This window comes from Cryptotermes secundus, unplaced genomic scaffold (assembly GCF_002891405.2).
Source record: "Cryptotermes secundus unplaced genomic scaffold, Csec_1.0 scaffold1743, whole genome shotgun sequence".
Taxonomy (NCBI): Eukaryota; Metazoa; Arthropoda; class Insecta; order Blattodea; family Kalotermitidae; genus Cryptotermes; species Cryptotermes secundus.
Genome location: NW_019726263.1, coordinates 52,312 through 78,097, shown reverse-complemented (window position 1 = coordinate 78,097; position 25,786 = coordinate 52,312). Strand labels below are relative to the sequence as shown.

The following is a 25,786-nucleotide window of genomic DNA, read 5'->3' as shown; positions in this document are numbered from 1 at the left end:
CATGTCTCTTTTCATTCGAGGAAACAAAAAGAAGTCGCACGGGGCAAGGTCAGGTGAGTATGGAGGGTGAGGAACAGGGGTCATACAGACAGGGCTGTGTGAGCAGGGGCATTGTCATGATGGAAAAACCAGTCACCCGACAGCTCCACAATTTCTTCAATGGTCCGTCGATCTTCCTTGATGATTTCACGAATTTTTTCAACATTTTCATGTGTTCGGGCCGTGGAAGGACGACCAGAACGAGGTTCGTCATCAATTGACATTTCACCATTTTTGAAACTGGAAAACCACTCAAACACTTGAGTTTTCCCCATAGCATCGTCCTTGTACGCCGTTTTAACATTTGAAGAGTTTCTGTTCCACTTTTCCTGAGCAAAAAGCAGAATTTAATCACCGCACGAAAATCAGCCATTGCAAAAACGACGATCACCCAAAACAGTTGTCACTATAAATTCTGCCGAAACTAGTCCTTACCTTCTGAAGCAACGGTAGTCGGCTTATCGACTCAGGAATGTTAGCTCTATGCGCTCAGCGGCAAAACGCAGTACTACAAAAGCTCTGCCCACAAAAAAATTAGTTCGGTTTCTTTTGGGTACCCCATCGTACATATCTAATTCAGTTTTACTAGAAAGCTGTCTAGAGACATTTGTTTTTGCCGACGCTTCAAAATTTGGTGAAAATTCGACACAGCATTATCATTAACTAAATCTGTAGTGCGCATAGCCACTGCCTTATTAGGGTGATGCTTCTCAATGTACGATGCGTTGTCCATAACAAGTAAGACATGAAGTGGCAGATTCATCTCAAGCAAATATTTTTTCGCAGAAGGACCAAACACTTAATTGATCCAGTCAGTATAAAGGTCATGTTTCACTCAAGCTGTGTTGTTGGACCTCCACATCACATTTAGCCTGCTCTTCTGGACTTACACATCTTGAAGGCTCGTGGAGTTTCTGAATGGTAAACAAGCAGCAGTTTAATTTTCAAATCACCGCTCGCATTGCACAAAATAGCAGCGTGAGATGGTCTTTCATTGGCTTATGGCTGGGCAATGCATTATCCTCTGCTGTTATATAGGTTTGCTTCAGCACATTTTTCCAGAAGAGACCCATCTCGTCACAATTAAAAACCTGTTGTGGCTGGTAACCCTCAGAATCTACGAGCTTCTTGGAAGTCGACCAAGTTCTTTGCTGCCTTTGTGTCGGAGCTTGCTGCTTTACCACCATGCCTTACAATGCTGTGGATGCTGGTTCTTCTCTTAAACTTCTTGAACCACCTACGGCTTCCCTTAAATGCTTTAATGCTTAAATGCTTCTGCTGTTGATGATCCTGGCGTTTTCTTAATGAGGTCGGTGAAAATCACTTTCGCCTTCTCACAAATGATGTTCTCATTAATTATGTCGCCTTGCAATTGCTTTTCGTTTATCCATATGAGGAGCAACCTTTCAACATCGTCAAGAATACTTAACCATTGCGTAGATATTCTTATCACTCCCTTTGAAGCATCTGTCTCCTTAATCTTGTCCTTGTTCTTGAGGATAGTGCAAATTGATGTAGACCGATTGTATTTCTTCGGGGACATTTTTGTGAGGGCTATTAAACTTTGCACCAAAAAATCCAAATAATATGTCTGAACACAAGTTTGGAAAAATGTGTGATTGCAAGCGACACTAAGATGCTAGCGGAACGAGTGCTAAACACAGACTGATGTAGCAAGCGCACGATCCGGGACTTCCCCTTTCATCACTCGTTATGCAAAACGTCACTCGTTAAGAGAGTCATTTTTTTTTACAATTTGTTTTGCTTGTTATGCGAATTACTCGTTATGAGAGGTTCCACTGTATAAGTGAACTGCAATGCAACTTGGATCGGTTTAGGTTGTTTCAGGGAGGCTGTAAATATAAAACATCACTGATATGAAATACAGCTTTTATTTATTTAACACGAACAACAAATGCACTTACATAAATTGTGGAAGGCCATGTTATTTTAAACACTGAACATATACATTTATAACAAGGTAGATACAAATAACTGATATCATTGCCACAAAACTGCTTACAATAAGAAACAAAGCACTTCCGCATATGGTTCATTCAGTGAACCATTTGCTCTTCCATAGCTTTGGTAATCCAGTCTGGATCATTATTAGTTATTTTCTCGATTATCTGATTCACCTGATAGCACAGTGACTGGATTTGCTTGTCCCATGTTGGTAGTACTTCTCGTGCTGAAACAAGATTTTATTTGTACAGAACTATAAGGTATATTTTGGATTTTATTTATTTAGATATGAAATCAGTCTCATCCATGTATACCCTCACAAACAGGGGTTTTTTGTTACTTTATTCCAAAATACTTGTTTATTTGTTTAGCATTGCTGTCAGTAGGTCACACTATATAGCATCAAGTGGTGGGATGATTAATGAACTCAACTTGGANATACCGCTGAGCCAGTAGAGGCTGAACCCTCTGGCTGAGTCGGGACTGATGGCACGCACCAGTATCGGTAGGGTATAGAGACTGGTAGAATATCACAGGGGGACATACAATAGACCACTGGTCGCGGTGCATGGGGAAACCCACCCCCTCCAATAATAATAATAATAATAATAATAACTTGGAACAATGAAGAAGGAAGAGATCTTGGCCTTGTTTGAGATACTACTGTAGCATTTGCCTGAAGAGACTGAGAAAATCTTTGGGTAATCAATATTTTAGACAAGGTTCAAACTGGGTACCTCCTGAATACAACTCCAAAGCAAAAGCTTCAAATGAGGCAGTAATTTTTATGGATTTTCCATAATCATGTAAGTTGCTGAAGAGTAACCTCCCTTTCTGGAATTTAGGAAAGTAGTAATAAAACCTCAAAATAACATGAGAGTTAGTTTACAACAGACAAATGTTGCTGAAGCAGGAGCTGGAAAATTTTCAGTAACTAAATCTGTTCCAAAAATGTAATGATTTTGACCTGAGTTATTGTTATGTTCTGACAAACAAGCTGCACTATATGTTGCAAAGAATTATACCCCCCAGATCCTCCCAGAATGTACACATACACTTAACAGTGCAGTCTGCCAACAGTTCTGAATGGCATGATATATTCAGAACTTTTGTTTCGTCTAATTTGAAGCATAATAATCCCACACAAACAACTTGTTTCCCAATCTTCATTTGACCCTTTCCGTCTTTCAGATGTGAATGGAAAAGAATACTTCTAGTTGTGCTTCAAATGAATAATTTCTAAATACTGAAATTAAATATAAGAATAGGGTTTATGTAAATAGTATGTTTGTGTGGGAATTTGGCCTTCTATAGCGTTAAAGAAAAAAAAAATCAACTTCTTATTGGAAATAAGTTAACTTACTTTCAAAATGGACAATGGAATCTATCTGGTCAATATAACCATTCATCCTTCCCTCCGTTATCATTTGACTTGCAATTTTCTCGGCTTTGATAGGAGGAATTTCCAAGAGTGCTCCTAATTCTTCAAATGTGATGTTGTTGTACAGCTTACTAGCTGATAACAGATTATGTTCGATTACAGCCCGCTCCAAAATAGTTGAACCTAAAACAGCATAATGAAAAAGGAAATGAACGTTTTTTATGACCATTCTGATATAATCGGATAATACAAAGTCTGTTGAAATTAAAATGGGAAAATAATTTGCATCTTCATTTAGCTAGTCTCAGTAGATAATCTTTCCACTCATATATATTATAGCCCTTAAGGGACACTCTGCAATCATCATTTTTGCCATGAACTTGAAAGGTTTTCAAAAGACAGATGTGACAAAATAAGCAGTGTGTTGTTTACATATATATATCCCCCCCCTCAAGTCAAAAACTACAATATTGACTTAAGTATACATACTTCTCACTGTTTATTATTGCCACCTACTAGACTTACCAGCTTCTACATATAATTAGTATAAAAGTGTACTGGAGCTAGGCTAGCTCTGTCAGTACAGCAATGGACTACAGGCTGGATGGCTGGGGTTAAATTCCCAGCAGGGGAATTTTTTTCTACCCCACAGTGTACAGACTGGCTATTGGGCCCACTCAGCCTCCAGTGAATCCCTGGGGCTCTTTTCTGAGAGTAAAGCAGCAGGAGCATGAAGCCAACCGCTTGCATCCATCTAATGCTGAGGTCAAGAATGGTGGATCTATATACATCCATGTCTTAATGTCATGGTGCTTAATTAAGTGCAGGGACAACTATGGATTCTGAGGGAGTAAAACTTAGTATTCCAAAATTGGAGGAACCATCAGCACTCAGGTTCCAGTTTGTATGGGCAAACATTTTATACAGGTCACACATACAGTATCTCCCTGAACTCTTTAAACTCTTTTTCTGCAAAAGTGACAAGAATGGTTGTGATGTTAATCATCTGTGGTCTTTTGTGATATTTAGCATAAGGTGTTTTGGGTAGACACATTTTCTAAATCAAGGTTAAACGAAGAGCCTATGAATGTTTTAATATCTGCAGTTATTCTCTCAGACCAATAGGTAAGACTGGGGTGTCACTTAAGAATCCCATCCCAGATTCTCTATTACCAACCAAAAGGATGAACATCTTTGCTAATACCCTAGAAATGGTGGCATGAGGTGGTGACAGAGCACTAGACTTAAGACATGAGAGACTGATGTTAAAGTTGAAGTTCGCTTCTTTCTATTTACCATAATACTCTCTCCAACTTACATTTTATCAGAAATAATAACTGCATATTCTTCAGCACTAGGTAATCACAAGGTCCTATTCAATATTATTTTATGTAACATAGAGGTAGAGCTTAATAAATGAAATGATAAAGTAAAACCAACTATATCAGTGGTGTAGGAGTTGGTTAGAACTCAACAATCAGCTATGTATGAAAACTCCCCTGCCAAAAATACTGGCATAGCAGTATTATATACCATCTGTAGTGGAAGCCTTTTGGTGTGGTTGCAGCAAGTTCCCAAACTCTTGTAGCTCTGATCGTCTTATGATTCGATCAAGATACATTTTTTCTAGAATGGAATATGCTGGCAACTGCTGACATCGCTCATCCTTAAACAATGTTGCAAGCATCCGACTGCGTTGCTGACCTGAACAAAGCAGGAATGATTAAAATCAGCTACATATCAAAATTTTACACTTTTTGAGATAAAATCGATAGTATGGTTTTCTTCACATACAGTAACACTAATCACTACCTACCAGCTGAAGCAAGGACTGTACATATTAAAGCATTCCGCAGTGCTGTCATCCTCTCATCTTCATGAATAATTCCTCTGTATGACAGTTCATTATAGCGCTGTGCAGCTTCAATAAACTTACGACGATAATCCAGTACTCTTGCGTAACATACTTTGTAATATATTTGCAGCTGTTCATTTTTGGATTCAGCCTGAAATTTAGTTTAAACATATTAATATTTTATTACTGTGTGCTTATTTTACAATAACTATTTTAACATGATTTTACAAAAAGAACTTACCTGCAGTAAAGATGCTCTGTTTATGTATGCCTCAGCTTGCACTGGATCATCATTCTCTAGATACAGTCTTGCAATCTTCAAATATGTTTCCAATTTGTAATCCACAGAATACTGCCTGTATCACATAAAAATAAGAACAGAAACATAGTGATATAAGGCCTTGTACGACCTTCCTCTTGTGGAGTTGCTACTTACTAAAAATCACTATATATTCTATATTCACTGATCATTTTTTGCCTTTCATCGTTCTTTTCCTCACTGGTAAATACTTCTTTCTTTCTTTCTCAGCTATTCAGTTTTCATGTACATTATTTCTGGTGTGTTTTGTAGTACAAACTATTCATGTGTACTGTATATATTGATTCAAGGTGATGGTTCCTAATCATTAAAGTGATTTCCAAAACAAATATAAGAGGCATTAGTTTAGTTATAATATAAGTACAGTAGAACTTGGTTATAATGTCATCAAAGGGACCTAAAAATAGTGTCGTTATAAACGAATGTCATTGTAACCGAAATGGGCACTTCCACAATAGCCTTATGTTAGTCACGTAAAAATCTACCAAAAACCGATTTAAAATGTTGCATTTTTTAGTGAAATACGTAGTTAAGTACAGACTAATGTAACATTAACGTGGAATTGCCCAAATGTGTAATATCAAAGACATATTACAGCGCTTTTCACTGACAATACACACCGCACTAATACTGTATATTAAAGGTAGGCCTACTCACCAAATTACAGTAGATTACATCAATTGTTGTGCCTTACTGTACCTAGATACGAGTACAGTAATCAGTTATCTTCATCTGTTTCCTGTTACTTGCCCAATACACACTTTCTAAATTACGTTCAATGTCCATATCAGAGAAATTCAGGAATGAAAATGACGTTACATACGAGGTTGATGCATTTGTGCATGTCATACTAAACAGTTGCTTTATGAGGAATTAGTTCGTACCATTGAATATTTGACGCAATAGACAAGGTGTCGCAGAAACCGATGTTGCTATAACCAAGTTTTACTGTATTTCAATATATGAGGCATGACAGGTGTAGTTAGAAAAGTGCTGTGTCACATATTGGACAGGGAAGGTTTGATTCCTGATGTTTACATTCCTTTCTTTGACATCTCATTCAAATGGCTCCTATTCCAGGCTCTTACTTTAGAATCAAAGCCCCTCAACTCCATCCAGCATCATGGCTCAGAATGAGTGGAATTATGTCCCCACACCTTCAAGATATCTCATAACAGAAAAGAGGAACTCCTACCAGAATAATGTCCTCCAATTCCTGCCTCCCTGTCTATGATTATCCCCTTGCAAAATTCATAACATGGATTAAACATTCTTGCTCCACTAGTCATATCTTTATCACTTCATTTATTATGATCTATGTGGGGGGGGGGAAGCAAAACTGGACCTTTTACAGTTATCAGCATAAATTGAAATGTATCACAGACACATGAACACAATAAGATGCTTGAGCACAGGAAATCAATACCTTATATTGGAAGTTACACTCTGGAACAGAAGTTGGTGTTTGGTATATTCTTAAAGAGAAGAGGATAATGGGTCCTGTTTTGTTCATAAAATAATTATATGAAATATGTAAGGCAATTATTGCAACTGGGCCAGTAGTTTCACTCTGCAAAGCTGTTGTACTATTACTGCATCTGACCAAGTAGTAACAACAGTGATCACAAATAACAGAAAGGTCATGCCTTGGCATAGCCACTGAATGTTGGAATACATGGTTGCAGACTATGCTGTATTACTTTTGAGAAAAAAAAATCTCAGCTTCATATCATTAACTTTCTCATGGTGGTGACAATGAAGATTATTCCACTTTTTTAAAGGAACAGTGGTAAACGTATACCAAACTACAAGGCATTATGTCCCACAAGATGTGAATATTAAGACTTACTTTTGTCCAGTTTCCAAAGGAATTCCTACCAAAACATTAGCTGCTTCTCTCCAACTTTGTTCACGTTCATAAATATCCGCAAGATGCTGACGAATACTTGCTACTTGCTCTTCAAAAGAGATCACACGAGGTTGTACCTTGCATAAAGTTATTCATTCTCAATGTAAAACACTGTAAGTTATAATACATATATACAATAATGTAGGCTAATTGTACACTAGGAATGTGTCAATTTCTGTTATAATTACCAACAATGTACAGTGTGCCTAAGAAGTATTCTTGTTGTTCAGTTGACTTTGCCACACTCCAGATGATGTGTGGTGTCTGGGTGCCTATTAAACCATTTGTCTGATACCCACATTTCCACATTTTGTGTGTGCAAACCAGTTCCTGGTTCAATGAATTGTTCTTGTGGATCACTTTCAAATGCTTAAAACCCACATTTGGTAATTTTTAAAGTTGCTTGGGTCATTCATTAAAATGCAAGTACAAAGGACAACATCAAACATTCATAGTGTATATAATACTTTTGTCCTATACTGAGGCCATTGAATTAAGTCTCGTGTGGTGGGAATAACACTGCTTGAAGCTTGCCACTTTCTGCCTCTGGCTAGAGTCAAGAAGCCCAAGTGCTTGTCCCTAGTGATCTGATCATGTTGTCGTATGGTTATTGCTACCATCATTCCTACAAACAGAATGACTAGATGACTGGGAGTATAAGAGAATATACTGCAAGGGGAACCACAACAGTTGCAGGAAGTTGTAGAGGGGACATTATCTGGAAATGATTTTAGAGGAAGTATGTCAAGTAAGCTACTTCTATGACATACACTGAAATTACAACCCAGAGATCTGTATAAGGTATGAAAAGTAACTTGGTTGATAGTGTTGTGAGCAACTGGCAATTACAGTGAATGGTATGTATTACATGACTCAGGACTCTTGTGTCAATAATTGGAGTTGAGTTTGTTCTGGATTAGCAGTGAGTTACTAGCAGTGTTGCCTTTATCAGAAACAGGGGTGATAAACTCCTGGAACAGAATCAACATTTCATTTGCTCTGAATTTCTTATTGTGCAACTTGTAGTCTGATATTGGTTTATATTTCATTCCTGTTAATTTCTATTACAGTATTATGTTTTGTTATGTGTTTTTACTTGATTATTTTCATTACATTTTACTTGTACTTTAAAAGGTTCATTATTTTTATTCCTGATTTTAGGAGAGTTAATGATTTATTTTAAGAAATAAAAATGGGAACCAAAAAGTCTGAGTAGGAAAGCAAATTGCACAAATAGAAAATGTAAAAAAAAAAACTCTCTATTAAAAAATTTTTCCTCATCTTAGTGAAATTGGAGAAAAATGCCACTCACATTTATAAAATGTTACAGAATGTCATGTTAGAGAGGGAACTGAGAGTAGAACACATTTTTGTTTGGGTTAACTGATCCCAAAAAAGAAAGGCTGGTGTTACGGACAACTTGGCCAGTCACTAACTTTAAAAGCTAATCCAAATGTGGAAAAAGTGACTGAAATTGTAGAGAAAAAAAAATTATAATCTGACTGTTCAGGAAAAGAACTGAAAATGAAGTCAGTGCCAAAATGTGACCAAAGAGCTGAGCCCAGTGGTGAGCCAAGAATTAGGATAACAATCTGCTCAGATCTTTCAGCTAGACTATTGGAAGGATCTAACCTTTGGGGGTAGGGAAACAATGGTGGTAGGTATGGGACAAGTTTCCAGTACAATCCAGAAACAAGATGTCAGTGTTAATAAAAGAGCCAAATCACTGCCGCTGCCACCCCGCCCCCCAAAGCACTGTTAAAGTCAAAGGTTAGCGCTATGCTTATCAGCTTTCTCAATGTCAAAGAAATTATCTTGAAGCTCTGGAACATGAATTATGTCTACTTAAACACACCAATGATCTGAATGTCTCAACCAAATAGAATAATAAAAAAATTATCAGCATAATGACATCAAGTTACCTCCTCAAGCCAGTTAAAGAAACAATCTCCAAAATGTCATGTGCATTAAACTTGTTATACCTTACACAATGGGAATGTTCAGGTAGCAGCAGTATAGGTACACAAAGCATTTTCCTGTCACCCCACGATTGCCTTTCTTGCCCACAGTTTCTTCTTTTATGACATGTTGTTCTACTGTTAACTCATGCAGCCGCTTCATTTTGCTCACATTTCAATGATTAGTATTATTCTTAAAACAAGCATACAAAGTATCTTCCTGTATTACATTAATCCACAGCTCCAGTGTCAAATCTATAATCCTAGCAGCAAACATGTGGAACACTAAATACTGAAAATCAACTACATATGATATAAAAACATATGACTGTAGTACTCGAAATGGCTACATAGGATTACATAAGCGCGATTTTTAATAACATAAATATTTACCTTGTCAAGGGTGTAGTGTGATACAGCTTTAGATATAGGGTCTGAGAGTACAGTCAGTTGTGTGCTTACATCGGTCAAAATCTGTCGAGATATTACCAAACTCACATTCTCGTTTACAACTGAAAAAAATTGTAGTATTCCCATCAGAAATATTATCGTAATCATTTAAAACTGGGATGCTTACAAAGGATTAATTTTAGTTCTAAAAGTTTCATTCAATTGTATGTCATACTTGCTTCAATAAAGACTTTCAAAGTTTCTGCTAAATCGTCTCCTGATGACGTTAGTATAGCGTCCAAGATAGATCGGTACCTAAAACAAAACCCAATTTCATAGTTATGCTTTAGTAAACACATCTGAAAGTCCTCAAGATTAGGTTATGTCTTTCATATATTACTCAATTGCACACTACACGTACATACTTTTCAAGTTAGTACAGGCCCTGGTGTAATTCAGGTGTGCTTACTTAAAAAAGCAAAGACTTACTTTTCCGCTTGGTCTTTATGAGAACCACCGGAATTTCCCAAAACAGCGAGTTGCTGCCTTACACTCGACACGGTAACCGCCATGTTTGATGCTGAAACTAAGACACGGAAAAGACCGTCTGATTGGCTACTGTGTAATTCACCGCGGAAGCTGCAAAATAGCGCAAATGAGACATGTCTTGTATACCTAATATTTCTTTAGGTTAACCGAAGATAAATGTGGCACAATACTTATAAAGTCTATAAATTTGTAACGGCGGGTGAGTGAATAAACTGGATAAATTATAATTCAACATTTTCAAGAACAACGACTTTTAGGCTTTTTCATACGCGGCGGTCCAGTGCATTATGGGACGGTAATGGTGGGCGCGTGATTTTGAACAAATACAGGATGCCAGCTCCAGATACAGGTAAAAAGGACATATGTTGCTATCACTCCCACTTAATTTGAAAATTGAAAGAAACACTAACTAATGGCGGTTTCTAATAAGCCACATAACATTTTTGATCATTAGTTTTGTAATTTTACGAAGCTTTTGGACATGCCCCCACCCTTTCTTGCTTCATCTTAGCGCTGAAATTTAGGTCTTTCTAGAGGTTAGCTCGCCTTGAAAACACAAATGTGCAGTCGAATGTGAATGTTACTGCTGTATGTGTAAGTGTAATACATTCTGCATAAGTCAACCTAGCACCTGTTGGTCATAAATACTAAGCAATTGAATGTAGTATATCATAATGTTTCAAATTTCCCTGCCTTGCTGGCAGAAAATGGCGCGTCATTTGAGCTCGGCTGCGTTGTTAGCCTTGCGTAAATGGCGCTTAGATGATGAGCTTCAGTATCGTAAAAGTTATCGTAATATAGGTTGTCTTCCGGTTTCAGCTCAGTTGAAAGAGCTTTTCTGTGAATGTTCGTGCGATGGCGACGTGTAACATGCATGGGTCACACTGAAAGTGATAGTTCTATGTAATCAGATCTTAAGATTAATGCAAAATGTACGATTAAGAGTTCAGTAGATGTATGCATGACGGCCTTATGAGGTAATAATTAATTAAACTATAATAGGTTATTGGATTACGCTGACTTTTCAGTAAAGCGTGTTATAAAGCCATGGGAATGTTACATATTACAATAGTTCAGTGAATAGTTGAATATTGTATGTGTTCTCCACACAGGCCTTGAAATTAACCAGTTCTGTGATACATTTAGACACTGAAGAATAAAACTTGATAATGAGCTTCAACAACTTATTTCTATGTTAAATAGGCGGAACAAAGCCCCCAGGAGGTGCAAGAGCCGTAGTGGAAACCCTGGGATTGGATGCTGGAGCCCTAGGTGATGGAGACCTCAGTGCTCTCACTTTGCCAAACAGTAGTGATCAATTTACATCATCAGAGCTGGAGACATTAGTCAACATTCAGGCAGAACTGGACCGTCTTAACTCAACAGTTGGAGTTGAGGGGACATTAGGGGAGGAATTGGAAGGTGGTGGAGACGGGTTAACCGCAGGTGAAACTGTTGAGTCTGTGGTTACTGTTGTGAGTGATGACCATGGGCAATGTGATGTGGCACATTCACCAGAAGCAATCTTGCCAGAAATTATGGAGGAGACGACAACGATGGAAGACATGGACATGCATGAGATTGGAATGTCTACACCATCCCCAGAAGCAGTGGATCCATTACAACAGCAAGAAACTTCAACTAATCAGTTTACATCAGTCACTAATAATCTCACATTTACATCATCAACAGTGACTTCAAAAACTACAGGTTCTTCAATCGTTGTAATACAGTCTCCTGTTGCCTCAAGTGCCAGTGTTACCGCTTCAGGTTTGAATCCTACTCATGTCACAGTCAGTGGTGGGCAACTTATGGGAAAGATTTCACGAATGTCTGGGAATGTTGCCATTAGTTCGGTGCCTCAGTTTCAGTCTCTAGGTCAAACGTTAGTTACAGCCAAGTCAGCGGATGGAAACATTGTTCAGTTGCGCCCAGCTAATCTCAACAGGCCAGTTATTGCAACAAGTACAGCTGGCAATCTTACAACTGCAAATCTTCAAGGAATCAAGCCTCTACAAACCACCACAAAGCGTCCAGCTACTGGAACAGCAGGGCAGATGAGAAATGTTAGTAATGATAATTATGGTTATAGTTATGATGATAGTTAAAATGGACCATTTTTGGAGTTCTGTGTGTGTGCACTGTTGGATTTATTTTTGTGTATTGTGAGGATGCTTATGTCTTAAATTAGTCTAGTTTTCAAGGTGTATTTTGCCATTGTGAGGTAAGTAGAAAATCCTTTAGAGTATTGAATTCATTTTGACATTTCATATTCTTGGACATATTTATGTGAATGCTTCAATTTATGGAATTTGTAAGTTGTTTGCATATACACACAAATTGTCAAAAGAAGCCAGTCCAATAATTCTTAAAAAAAAATAAAAAAATGTAATATTACCTGAAATCATCAGTCAGGTTTTTATAAATAGTTTACATACTATCCTATAACAACAGATAGATGTATGCATTTTTGTTGTGGTACAATAAGTATACCTTTTGACTGTATTGTCACATGTTAGAGTGATTTGAACAGGGTTTTGGAATGCATATTGCATTTATTGACCAATGTAACACACAACTCATAAGTACACTTAATTATAGAACCTTTGCTGATCTCCACACTTACAAATCACTGTTACACACACACACACTAGTGTTCTCAGTCTGTTTCCTGGTAGCGACTTCTAACAGGAGATTCTTCAGCTTCTGCACTAACGTTCTCTCTGAATGGCAGCTTCCTTCCAACTGAGCATTCTTGTGCCAACTAAGTCTTCTCTTTGCAGACTAACTATCCAAGCTCTAACCTTGTCCTGTGCTTATAACATCTTGGCACAGACCATGGAGAAAACACTGTTCCTCTGTTGCATGTGTATCCATTGCTGCAGGAACGTGTTTACCGAGCCTTTCTTTAGCAGTGGCCACCTATTCCTGCTTATTAAGAATCTACTGCCTCCAATGGATGTCATTCTGTTGTCTGTTTTGTGGCTGTTGCCTAGAAATGATTGTTGTTTCTGAGCCGTTCGCTAGCAACAGCAATTTTTCTGGCTCCACAGTTCTTGCTTTGAACAATATGCCACAGTATATATATATATTGGTCCTTGCAAATAGTGACACCAGAACATCAAGAAATTTATGAAACATTAGATTTCAGAACTGATTAACTGATTCTGATTTCTCGATGTTTGATGGTTTATGAAACCAGTAAAGATGGTGTATATTGAGAGAGAAGTAATCAGTTAGTATAGTCCATGATTTATTCTGACCATCTTACAGTGCATGGAGCAGTAGCCTAGGGCAGGGAACTTCAGGAAAACCAGAGTAAAGCATAAAACGTTATTCCTTTTATGCACCAGTGTATAAACTCTTGAATACAGTGGTAATTTTTTAGCAGTTATGTCAAATTCAGCAGTTGTGAAGTACCTTATGAAAAAGGATAGGATCATTATGAGAGCTGTTAAAAAACTAATTAGTTTGTGAACGAAACAGGTTATTTTGGAGAAGATAATGGCAATGGCAAGGAACAGAAAATATATAGGATTTGAAGTTTTCGCAGCAGTGGTTATGAAGAGTTCTGTCTTCTGTGATATAACACCTTGCAATCTGTTGAAAGTCGACTGATGTTTTGGGGGAACATATGACCATCTTTTGGATCGAAGAATAAGCCAAATTAGATACCAGCAGGATAGCAGGTTGCTCATTACCTGCTTTCACGTTGGTTTCTTGCTTGGCTTATTCTTTGACCCTGAAGAAGGAGGCAGTATGTTCCTCCGAAATGTCAGTAGCTTTTCAGCAGACTACATGGCATTGTATCCTAGAAGATATAACTCTTCAGCAGAAAGTATGTGTTGGCAGTGTTAGGCTGTCATAGTATTACACGTTGGTATAGTTAATTGTGCATGCACATTACTGAAAGGTAAATGTGAACTAGCACCTACAAGGGTTTAAATTAAGCCAGCTATAGACAAATGCTATGCATTCAGGTTTTTGTCCACTTGAAGGTATGTGCAAGAGAAACATTGTGTGTGTGTGTGATGTAAGAATGGTGATGAAAGCATAGTACATTTCAGTGTTTTCCATTGGCATAGGACATTTTCTGAAGGCAGGAGTTCTGTAGTTGTGAGGCAATGAACAGGATAACCTTACACCTGCCCTGCACTTGGGTCTGTCATTTTTGTGTAGTGATGGCTTTTTCAGAAGTTGCCAGTACTTCTTGACTTACCTTTTTTTTTTTTACTATTGCTAGTGGTGTGGGACTAATTCCCTTGTACTGCAGCCACTTCTGGCCTATTGTACCAGCCCCAGATGATAGGTGAGGGTGATTGTGGAGCAATTGGTGGACTGAAGATTGGCAGGGGAAACCAAAGTACTTGGAGAGAACCTGCCCCACTGGCACTTTGTCCACCACAAATCCCACTTGACCAGACCCGGGATTGAACCCGGGCCGCTGTGGTGGGAAGCCAGTGGCTAACCACTTGAGCTATGGTGCAGCCTTGAGTTACCTTTTTCAAGCATTGCTGATATATGAATGTGGTACACTTTTACTTTAGTTTGTTAATAAGATGCTAACAAAAAGTATATTCTTTCGAAGGACAGAGATGGACCCTATACTTAGGGACTATGTAACAGGATGTGAAGTTGCAGTAAATTGAATGAACATCAAAAGGATTTTGTAAGAGTAGTATATTGGCATAAAGAAAATTATATTTATTGTTAATGGAAGCAGAAATGATCCTTTCATTGCTTGTACACCACAATGAAAATAATCTCGATAATTTCATTTTCTCCCAGTACATGCTCTTGTAATACATTTTCAGCCTTTTTACTTAAAATTATGTAGATAGAATAATGCAAGGCACAGAATGGTCTACTAATTTCATATGGTCAGTTTTTGAAACCAACTGGAGTGTCTCATAACCAACTTAATCTAGAAATTTAATTGTAGTCTTCAAATTCGCACAACCAGTTTTGGTCTAAGCTCTCGGATTGGCCTGCCTGTTTGAGTCTATAAAATTGTTCAAAATCCCACCAATCACAAGAGATTTATTTAAGCCATAGCCAGATTTTGAAAGTGTCATCTTCCTCGACATGGTGGTGAAACCACATACAGATAGGCAAGACAATATTGGAGAAATTGTATTTGTTCCAAATTTAAATTTAGACAAATATGGTAGGAATTTGCTGCACCTGTGACATCATGTTCCTGTTGACATGATGTTCAACCTCCTCAAATGAAGTTCTGGGGAATACATCTGCAGTGACAAGAAAGCTGTTAATAAACTAAGCAACATGTTGTCAATTTTTATAAGAATCACATGCAGTTTTTCATGCCGGCATAAGGATGAAACTAGTGTGTTGCTTTTGGATTCCCAGTTCAACATCTGATTGAATAGAATACTTAATCATTGAGTGTTAAAACCCATTTTGAACTACTTAGTAATGTGTTTCTTCACAACATTATTACAACCAACACATCATTCATGTGTCATTACAGTCCTGCTTTAAATCAGCAAAGCAGCTAGTTAACACTTTGCGGACCGGCGATTTAAATATTTAAATCACTCTGGGGACCAGCATTTTTATACCTAGTACCCTAACTTGTGCACTGTTCACTTTAAAAATTAATATAAAATCTCGTAATTAATTTTATGAACTAAAATTTTTGGAGAACGCTTACAAATGCTCCTAGAAGTGCTTGAGAGTGTGATATTTCTGGAAACATTCCCCTTTGTGAAGTGGCATTACACACTTGCAAATGTAGACAGTCATATCCTTTTTTTGTGAACTGTGCAAACACGGCATTTCCCAGAAGGATGCTTCCCCTTGAAATGTTCACTCTTCACAATTTGCACGAGGGTATGTTTCTGCATATCACCTGAGAGTCGCCCGGGGGTGTCCACATGAGGCCTGCGTGGGGTGGGAGTAGACTGGCCCGGTCGCACTAAGACTGTGTCTGCCGCCACCGTGTGGTCTGTAGCCCAGGCTTTTGCCACATTCAGCAGAAATGCCTTGTATTTCAATTCTGAATCAGGGTTTAGATTTTTGAAAACCAAAAATGAATTGAAAATGGCACAATTTATAAGCCACAAGGCAACTTTCTTTGTCCACTTTAATGTTTTCTGAGGAAGAGAATAATAGGCCAAGTACTGATCGGCTCTATCAGCTCCCTTCATGAACATATTATACTTGGAAATACAAACAGGCTTCTTTACCTGTCCATGTCTCCTTTGAACATCAACCATGCTCGAATTGTGAATTGTGGAAATCATATTCACAACACGAGTATCCCTCCAGGACTGAAGAAGAATATCCCCCTTCCTCCTGAATGTGGTGTCACCACGTTTCAGAGTTTTGCATTCCTCTTTCAGATCTGGAGGAAGGCCTCTGTTCACCCTAATTGTTCCACAAACATGTACTTTTCTTGAAAGTAGGTGTTCTGCAGTTGCCACACTGTTATAATAATTGTCATGATAGGCATGGTAAATTTGATCAAGATAGGGTTCCAAAACAGAAAGAATAGTTTCTTGTAATTTCTTTCCTTCACCAGAATAAATTTCTAAATTTCCAGTATAGCCTGAAGTGCTTTCAGTAACTACACGAACAAGTAGGCCATACTTTGTAAGTTTCCCAGGATTATATGCTCGCATATTGCACTACTCACTGACAGCTTGCTACATACAGCTTGAAGAAATAAAGGCATTTATTTTCCTTTGCAGGGGCATACAGTTACAGCGAGGTCACATAAGTGATTAGTCAACAAACATTCCAGAGGCCTATCACGCAGCTGCAGGCAGCTAATGCAAGCCGGGTGGCGGCAGAGCGATGTATAGTGTGTTGCAACTTATCGTGTTCTAAAAATGTATTAATACGCGACTGGTCCGCCATGTTTAAAAGCGAAAAACGTATTAATGCGTGCACCATCCGCAAAGAGTTAAAAGTTTGCAGTTTTCTTTCCTCCCAAAAAAAAAAAAAAGTAGAAACAACAGAAAGTACTAGGAAGTTGATATGTTTTCCAGTTGCTTAGGCATCCTGTACTGACATGTAGCATCACATCCCTGTCAGTGGAACATATTGTGCAAACATTTTGTGGATATGCAGATTTGCACACAAAAACAGCAAACACATTCTCCTTCATCAGGATAATGATGCCCTTAAATTGTTTCCAATTTTCTGCCTGAAGAAAGCATCAGACCTGCAGTCTATGTCTGGTACCTTTGCAACTTCTGGCTTTTTCCAGAACTGAAAGATGATGTCAGGAGCAGGCATTTCCTGTTGACTGAAACATGCATTAAGGCTCTGAGAGGGAAATTAGAGATGTTGACAAAGAATGATTTGGGCCACATGTTCACATCTTGGATTAAGCAGTGGGATAAGTGCATTACATTCCAAGATGGATACTTTGAAATGGAAAATGTTGTTTTGGACAATTAAGTATATTAGCAGTGCTGTAAGTGCACTTCTTTTACCATGTGAACAACCTTTGTATGAACTGAATAGAAGAGTTTATAGCCTAAACTATTTTTCACCCTTTGCTTGAAGAAACTGAGGAGGAACATGAGAAACTATGTTAGGGATAGTTGGATTCTAGCTTGATACATTAAATGCAGAATAATGATGTCACTAAAGTGCAACCTTTTGTGTTGTGTCATTGTTTGTGTTGGCCTTTGCAACTGTAACTATGTATCCTTTTCTTGCTTATTTTAGTGACAAACAATTTCTTCCCCCATTACTTATAGACCTTTTGTTATGAAGGATGCGCATTTTTAATAATAAGTTTGTCAGTTGTTAGTAACATAAATATGCTATGAAAAGAATTAACCAAGACTGTTACACTAAAGCTTTTGGGGCTAGTCAACATTTTTAGGGGCCAAACGTAAAGCTGGTACTGAAACCAGTTGCATATAGCAGTACACTGCAAACAGATTATTTTTCAATTTGATGCTGAACTCATCGTATTTATGTAAATCATGAGATGTCTGGTATCCTGAAGGAAGGATTAGTCTGTTCCCTTAGGTGGTAGCCAACTACACATTGACTGCACATAACATATCAAACCCAGACAAGGAATATACCTTTGATCTTAGGAGCTCAAAACAGTATACTGGATTTTATTTTTAAGTTACTCCTGTATAGAACATATTATAATATATTTGAAACTTTGTTTTGATATGAAGTATACAAATGTTTGAAACAAAACTGACTCATGTATATTTTTCATTGAATCTTGCATTAATGCTAAAACTGAATTTGACAGACTCTTTATATAAAATAAAATTGTGGAATTTTGGCAAGTGCATTGTGTTTCGTTGAATCTTGCATCCATGCTAAAACCGAATTTGACAGACTCTTTATATAAAATAAAATTGTGGAATTTTGGCAAGTGCATTGTGTTTCGTTGAATCTTGCATCCATGCTAAAACCGAATTTGACAGACTCTTTATATAAAATAAAATTGTGGAATTTTGGCAAGTGCTGGGCACTTGCATGAAAATTTTAATTGCCCATATCCACAAGAAGTGTTTTTTCCTCCTCAGTGAAGTGTAATTCCCCCCCCCCCCATTTAATGTGAATGGCTTTCTGTTCTGGAGAATTTATTTAGCGAAGGGTAAGAAAATTAAATTGCTTTACCCTACATCAATTTGTATAAGGATATGTATTTTCAGCATGGTATTTTTTATCTTTCTTTTAGCAAACCATGAAGTTTAATGGACTATTTTAATGGGTTAATAGTATTTACTTTGACAAATGATAAATGGGCCTGGATAAAGACTTGTAGAATATGCTATCATATTCTTTGCTGTGCAATTGAAGTAAGTTAAGGTCATTAAATATAATTTTTTATCTCTCTCTTGTTTAAGGTCTTTGCAAAAGTAATTATTACTGGGAATCAGCAGGGTCAGCAGGGACAGCCCATCATGCTGGCAGCATCCCAAGCTGCAGATACATTTTGCAGTGGTCAGCCAATTAAGATCATCAGTGGTGGAACTGGCCAAAGTAATGTTTCTCTTCTAAGTAGCCCAACAAAGGCAATCACATTAGCTCAAGCTCAACAAATGGGTCTTCTATCACCAACCAAACTTCAACAGATTTTACCATCATCTCCAGCCAAACAAGTTAGTGATTTTGTTATATGCAGTTTCCTTTATGATGTGAAGTGCAACATTTTAAATAAATTGTTTGTATGTGTCCTTGCAGAGTATTATTGTAAACAAACTCATGTCTTCTCCTGTGAAGTCACCAACAAAAATAATGATGCCTGCCTCATCTGTTGTGAAATCTCCTACAAAGATACTTCCAGCTCCTGTGAGTGGTGTGACACAGCTGAAGTCAGCAGTTTCTATAGCATCAGCTATAGGTGGAATCGGTGGGACTGTTACTACAACTGTGAAGCCAGTGCTCAGTCCTCAGAAAGTCATTATTCGACAGGTGAGAAAGTTATACAGTGATACTGATGAAATAAACCGTACATTAATTTAATTTCCAAAATCCACATGTTTTAGTTGGGTCCAGCAATGCAAATAATTAATCCCATCTATACAGAATTAGTATTTTTATTATTTTTATTATTACGGAAATTAGTATCAATTCATAACTTGATTTAAGAGTGTCTTGTTTACACATTTCTCCACTTCTGATGTCATTGTATCTACAGTGTAAGTAGATTAAAGTAACATCACTGTTACATGTAGTATATATTATGAATTTTTAACAGTAAGTGATGTGGAATTGCTTTAACATCGTATCATCTCTGCTCTAGGGGAGACGTGTTTTGAGATGGCAAAACTCCTGTTTATCCCTTGAACAAAAGATCTTACCATATTATATTGCTTTTATTGTTCAATGAAGCTTCCTAGTTTTGCAAATGGTACATTAAAATGTTACAGGAAAAAATATTCCCTAATTAGGTTTGTACTTTTGATAAATAATTCTGTTTTCATGTTTCTCGTTCTACAGGGTTCTTTGAAACCGGGTACAATTTTGACATCATCGTCTGCAACTGGGCAGGTGATAAGAATACCAGCCACTCAGAATGCAGTGGGAACTTCTGGCAGTATAGCTCAGCTTCAGATACCAGGTGGAAGACAGGTACAGTTTTGTTATTTTGGGAAGTCTGCTGTTGCTCTTTGGCTCTACAGTATCCTAAGAATCTTGATCTCCTGTAGAACAGATGCCTTGTCATCTCTAATATTTGCCTTTTATCTCCTTTTTCACTTTTATCTCTCATAACTCATTCTTGAAACTTCCAGCCATCTCATTCTGGTTTTTAAAACTTTTCTTCTGCCTTCTGGCTTACTTTAATAATTTTGCTTAGCCATCCTTATTTGCACCATTCTGATCACGTGCAGTTATGTGGGGAATGACTCTACCAAGTCAAGGCACAAATTCTTACCATTTAAGCATTGTTGCATATTCCCCATACACCCCACCATGCAAGTAGGAAGCAGAGTTCTGCTTGCTACCTGCATCATACTTGTTTCTTGCTTGGCTTCTTCTTCAGCCATGAAATAGAGGCAACATGTTCCTGCAAAACATTGGCTGACTTTAAACAGACTATACAGCATTATATCCCAGAAGATACTCATAGAACTCTTCATAATTGCTGCTGTGAGAACTTCAAATCCATATGAGGCCATAGAGTGCAGTCACATATTATCTGAATTTGAACTATGCAAATTTGAAATAGTGTGATATAAAAAACAGTAATAAAGTGTCACTTTATGCACAATGTTTGAAATAATTCAAATCCCTCCAAAATTAGCAAGAATCATATTTATGTTTCAAAACTTGTATTATGCAAAGTCTTCAGAAATGCACCGTCACATAAAATGCGACAGCACTTTACTTAGTAGTGCTGATGTTACTGGTGAGAATATTGTAGTTATTAGCAAATTGAAAAACGTGTAAAATATTAACAATATAGTTATAAACTTTTTATTGTGTAAATGGTATGAATGTGAATAGCACTAAATTTCCATAAGTTGCCCTCTGCACTCATCTTGAAATAATTCGGGCATATGATAAGTTAATTGTTTTCATAAATTTTTGATTGGTACACTGTGTATATTAACCCTTCAGTACCGGGCTCCATATCTGGCACACCAGCAGCTTCTGTCACATGTTGCCGGGCTCCATAACCTGCATGCATATTGCAGCTCTAAGTTTCAGCTCATATTTTGAACCATTGTTTTTCACATAGAGTAATTATTTTGGTATGAAATTAAAGAGGACATTTCAGGCTATCATTTCGTATATACATTGTCCCACTTTGAACTTCTTGTGGAAGTTGTAATACATTTGAATTCTTCGAAATAGTTTTCTATTTCAGTACATGGTGCACTTGTTACCATAGAAACCTTCCACTGCCTAGGGGAATTCTTATGAACTAAATATGTTAGATCAACACTGTGTGGTGTTCTTAATCCTGATCAAATGAAAAGTCGATTCCCATAAGGCATATTCTGATCAGTGCTGCTTTAACATTGGTATTTGTAATGATGAGAAGACACATGGAAAATCTACGAATTTGAGACATGTTGTTGACTCTAGAAGTGTTATGACTGCTACATAACAAATGACAAACAGTTCACTATTGTGAATGATAACACTGTAATTCCCCTTTGTTCTATAAATATGCATCATGCAGTCTGGTTAGCCAAGGCCAGAAGAACACAGCGGCCAGCTGTGTTGTGTCATGACTAGGGACCGGATTTTTATGCCCTAATGATCCCTTAAATATGTATGCATTTATGCATGAAAAATTTCCGAAATATAAACATAAAAATTTATACCAAATATTAAAATTGATTTTACATTATTATAAGACCAACAAATCTATATTTAAATTCATTTTATGTAATCACTGAATGATTCACTTGCAATGAAAGCTAAAGGGTGTTTCACTCGGGGCGGAACCCGGCATTTCGTTAATAACTTGGATACTAATAAAGATATTGCAATGAAATTTGGAGTGGACTTACCTCAGTTCATGTGAAGTCTGGTGACATCACAACAAGTGCTGGAAATGGCCACCATTTGCGTCCAGACAGCATTGGACTCGATGTGTCGCGCCAGTCTAGCCCCTGCGTACTTGCCTCTGCTGGTCTCATTTGTTTTTCGCTTTTGGCTGAGGGTGTTTAGGCAGTGCGGTTGTTCTTCTCGAGTGTTGTTCACCAGTGTGAAGTGAAGTGCATACACAATGGAAAAATGGATCGGTGCACCCTGGAGCAGCGAGTGTTTATTGTGCGCGCATATTGGAAAACAGAATCCATCAAGGCATGTCAACAACAATTCCTGGTGAAGTTTGGAGGCAGAGTTCCACCGAGTAAGTCCAGAATTTGGGCCTTGTCCAAAAAACTTGGAACCAAGGCGACAATTTTGGATCAGCACACAAGAGGTCGTCCAGCAATGTCAGCGGAAACGATCCAGGATGTGAAGGCCCGACTGCTGGCGTCTCCTAAGAAGTCATTGCGCCGAGTTTCACAGGAATCAGGTCTTTCAACAGGCACTTGCTATCGTGCTGCGAAGAAATCTAAGCTTCATGCATACTGAGTCTCCATGGTGCACGAGTTTAAAGAGCCAGATTACGCGAAGAGAGTGGTGTATTATCAATGGTTACAGACCCAGACCCATTTTCTTCGACACGACCATCACAGCAGCAGCATACCTAGATATCTTCCACAGCTTTGTGAATCAACTGGACGATGAGGAATTATCCATCGGTTATTTTCCAGCAGGATGGAGCAACAGCACACATGGCCGAAATCCAGTCTTTTTTTGGCGACTGCGTCATTTCCAGGGGACTTTGGCCACCGTGCTCGCCCGATTTAACGCCGCCTGATTATTTTTTGTGGGGACATTTGAAAGCGCAAGTTTATGCCAACAAACCGCGAACCATAGAGGCTTTAAAAGCAAACATAAGTGAGGCCATCCAAGAAGTGACACCTGACGTATGGGCAAGGACTTTCCAAAACATGGCGCGGCGAGTCCAGTGCTGGCTGGACGCAAATGGTGGCCATTTCCAGCACTTGTTGTGATGTCACCAGACTTCACATGAACTGAGGTAAGTCCACTCCAAATTTCGTTGCAATATCTATATTAGTATCCGAGTTATTAACGAAATGCCGGGTTCCGCCCCAAGTGAAACACCCTTTATATTTAAATACATTTCATGCAACAAAGCCAACATATTTCATTACAAATTTAAAAATTGAATGGTACTCACATTTAGCTCTTCGAACTTTCAATTTCTCTTCTGTTGCAGTTCACAGTTACTAAATGTTTTAGGTTTTCCATAGTTAGTCGCTTCCTATTGTCCCTTAACCTTTAACACATTGAGGACTGGTCGCATGATATCATGCTTTTGGCTTTTAAACGTGGCAGACCTGTCGCATGATATCATGATTTTAGGACACGTTAGGTTGTAACACGCTATACCTTGCTCTGGCGCCACCCACGTTGCACCCAATGGCGTAATAAAACCCTGGAATGTTTGGTTACTTGTCAGTAACTTGACCTCGCTGTTTTCTTAACGCACTATAAACAAAAATGCTTTGCTGCTCTTCGAGCTGTATGTACCAGCCAGTAGTTAGTGGTGGGGTATGGACAAGGACAAATTCTTCTCCGATGAGCTAGCTGACCTGGCTTGTGAGACACGTAGTAACGGTGATTCAGAGAGCGGCAGTGACAGGGTTGAACAAAGAATTGTGACCACAGACAGTAAAAGTGACAGTAGCTCCGACGATAAGGAGGGTAGTAACATTGCGGGGACAGTAAAAAATCTAAAAGAAATCCCAAAAATCTAAACCCTGATTCAAAATTGAAATACAAAGCATTTCTGATGAATGTGGCAAAGGCCTGGGCTACAGACCAGATGGTGGCAGCAGAACCATAGTCAGACACAGACTTAGTGTGACCAGGCCCATCAACTCCCACCCCATGCAGGCCTCATGTGGACCCCCCAGGGCGACTCGTGGGTGATACGTGGAAACATATCCTCATGGAAATTGTGAAGAGTGAACAATCCAAGGGGAAGCATCCTTTTAGGCAATGCCGTGTTTGCACAGTTCACAAAAAAAGAAGTATGTCTACATTTGCAAGTTCTGTGTAATGCCACTTCACAAATGGGAATGTTTCCAGGAATATCACACCCTCAAGCACTTCTAAGAGCATTGTTAAGTGTTGTCCAAAGATTTTAGTTCATAAAATTAATTAGGAGATTTTATATTAATTTTTAAAGTGAACAGTGCACAAGTTAGGATAGTAGGTTTAATGATGGCGGCCCCAGGGTGATTTAAATATTTAAATCGCCAGTCCGCAATGTGTTGAGAGATGGGCCATTTAAATCCCCATAATGGCAGCAGGCTGGAGTTAATTTAAATGTCCGCCATTGTAGAGTATTAAAAATTGTAAGCATGTTGTATGACACAAACTCCTTCCTAAGTGCAACAATTTATTGTTGTTCTTTTGTCTTCTTTTCTTCTACACTACATGTTTCGGCCATAAATGGCCATCATCAGGTGTATTTTTCTCATGTAGCTGTTACATTGCACATAGTTTAAAATCTAAAAACACCAGCTTTCTTGATTGTTCATTTCTCTGTTGTTAATAGGTCCTGATATATCAGAATCCCCTTGCTGATATTTGTCAGATATGTATAAAATCTTTGTTAATTTACATACGTCAATTTGATTTTTGAGTTTTTGGTATTTTTAAAATCTTCAATTTAAATTTAAATGGGCAAGGCAAGGCAAATGTATCACATTTGGAGATATAACTTAAGAGCAGTACTGGCTATCATCATATAACTTGTGGCATCAGTCACAGAGAGCAATATGCGCTCATACCAAATGCCATTCAGCCATAGTAAATTCATGGAATTGATAAAAAATTTGGAAACTTTGGAGCTATTTGTGGTTTCAAATTGCTCTACCACAAGAAGATATGGGGTAGGCTGTTCATTCTTATTAAGGGATCTAACTATACAATCTGTAATAAACCGTCCAAGTATAATTACAATGATCAAGTCAAGGAGGATGAGGTGGGCAGGGCATATAACACAAATGGGGGAGAAAAGGAATGCATATAGGATATTGGTGGGAAAGCCAGAAGGAAAGAGATCACTGGGAAGACCAAGGTGTAGGTGGGTGGACAATATTAACCTTTATCGGACGGGCCATTTAATTTCCGGTAGGGGCAGCTGGATGGAGTTTATTTAAATGCCCGCCCTTCTAGAGCAATGAAATTGTAAGCATGTTTCTAAAAATGGTGTGATTTCTACATTTTTTATGATAAACGAACGAAATGAACGCGCCTTTAATGTAGTAAGAATATAGAATCAGATATTCTAATTTACAGATTTTAATATCTGTAAAAAAATTTTACACTGATTCCCAAAATAAAATTTCCCGAAATTCATACATTTTCT

General features: G+C 38.0%; 2 protein-coding genes across 2 annotated transcripts in view; one reads left to right on the top strand and one right to left on the bottom strand.

Annotated features, from left to right (window-relative positions):
• Positions 1–1,912: 1,912 nt before the first annotated feature.
• On the bottom strand, positions 1,913–10,415 carry LOC111864163 (COP9 signalosome complex subunit 4). The gene is made up of 9 exons (XM_023851224.2): positions 10,306–10,415; positions 10,052–10,131; positions 9,820–9,938; positions 7,409–7,545; positions 5,482–5,596; positions 5,202–5,391; positions 4,919–5,089; positions 3,368–3,568; positions 1,913–2,230 (listed from the first exon to the last, which is right to left on the bottom strand). The coding sequence occupies exons 1-9, from the start codon at positions 10,386–10,388 to the stop codon at positions 2,097–2,099; spliced, it is 1,230 nt and encodes a 409-aa protein (XP_023706992.1). The 5' UTR covers positions 10,389–10,415; the 3' UTR covers positions 1,913–2,096.
• Positions 10,416–10,662: 247 nt separating this feature from the next.
• LOC111864161 (protein lin-54 homolog) overlaps positions 10,663–25,786 on the top strand; it is a 47,915-nt gene continuing 32,791 nt past the window's right edge. The window contains exons 1-5 of the mRNA XM_023851218.1: positions 10,663–10,714; positions 11,569–12,431; positions 19,221–19,475; positions 19,558–19,788; positions 20,317–20,448. Of these exons, the coding sequence (XP_023706986.1) occupies positions 10,696–10,714; positions 11,569–12,431; positions 19,221–19,475; positions 19,558–19,788; positions 20,317–20,448 (1,500 nt within the window). The 5' untranslated portion in view covers positions 10,663–10,695. The remainder of the gene's footprint in view (positions 10,715–11,568; positions 12,432–19,220; positions 19,476–19,557; positions 19,789–20,316; positions 20,449–25,786) is intronic.

What these genes read in the sequence shown, in the direction of transcription:
- LOC111864163 (XM_023851224.2), bottom strand. Translation starts at nt 10,388, where the DNA reads ATGGCGGTTACCGTGTCGAGTGTAAGGCAGCAACTCGCTGTTTTGGGA. An exon ending in CATAAAGACCAAGCGGAAAA is followed by an intron (nt 10,132 to 10,305) that starts GTAAGTCTTTGC and finishes GTTTTGTTTTAG; the next exon opens with GTACCGATCTATCTTGGACG. An exon ending in GAAAGTCTTTATTGAAGCAA is followed by an intron (nt 9,939 to 10,051) that starts GTATGACATACA and finishes AATTTTTTTCAG; the next exon opens with TTGTAAACGAGAATGTGAGT.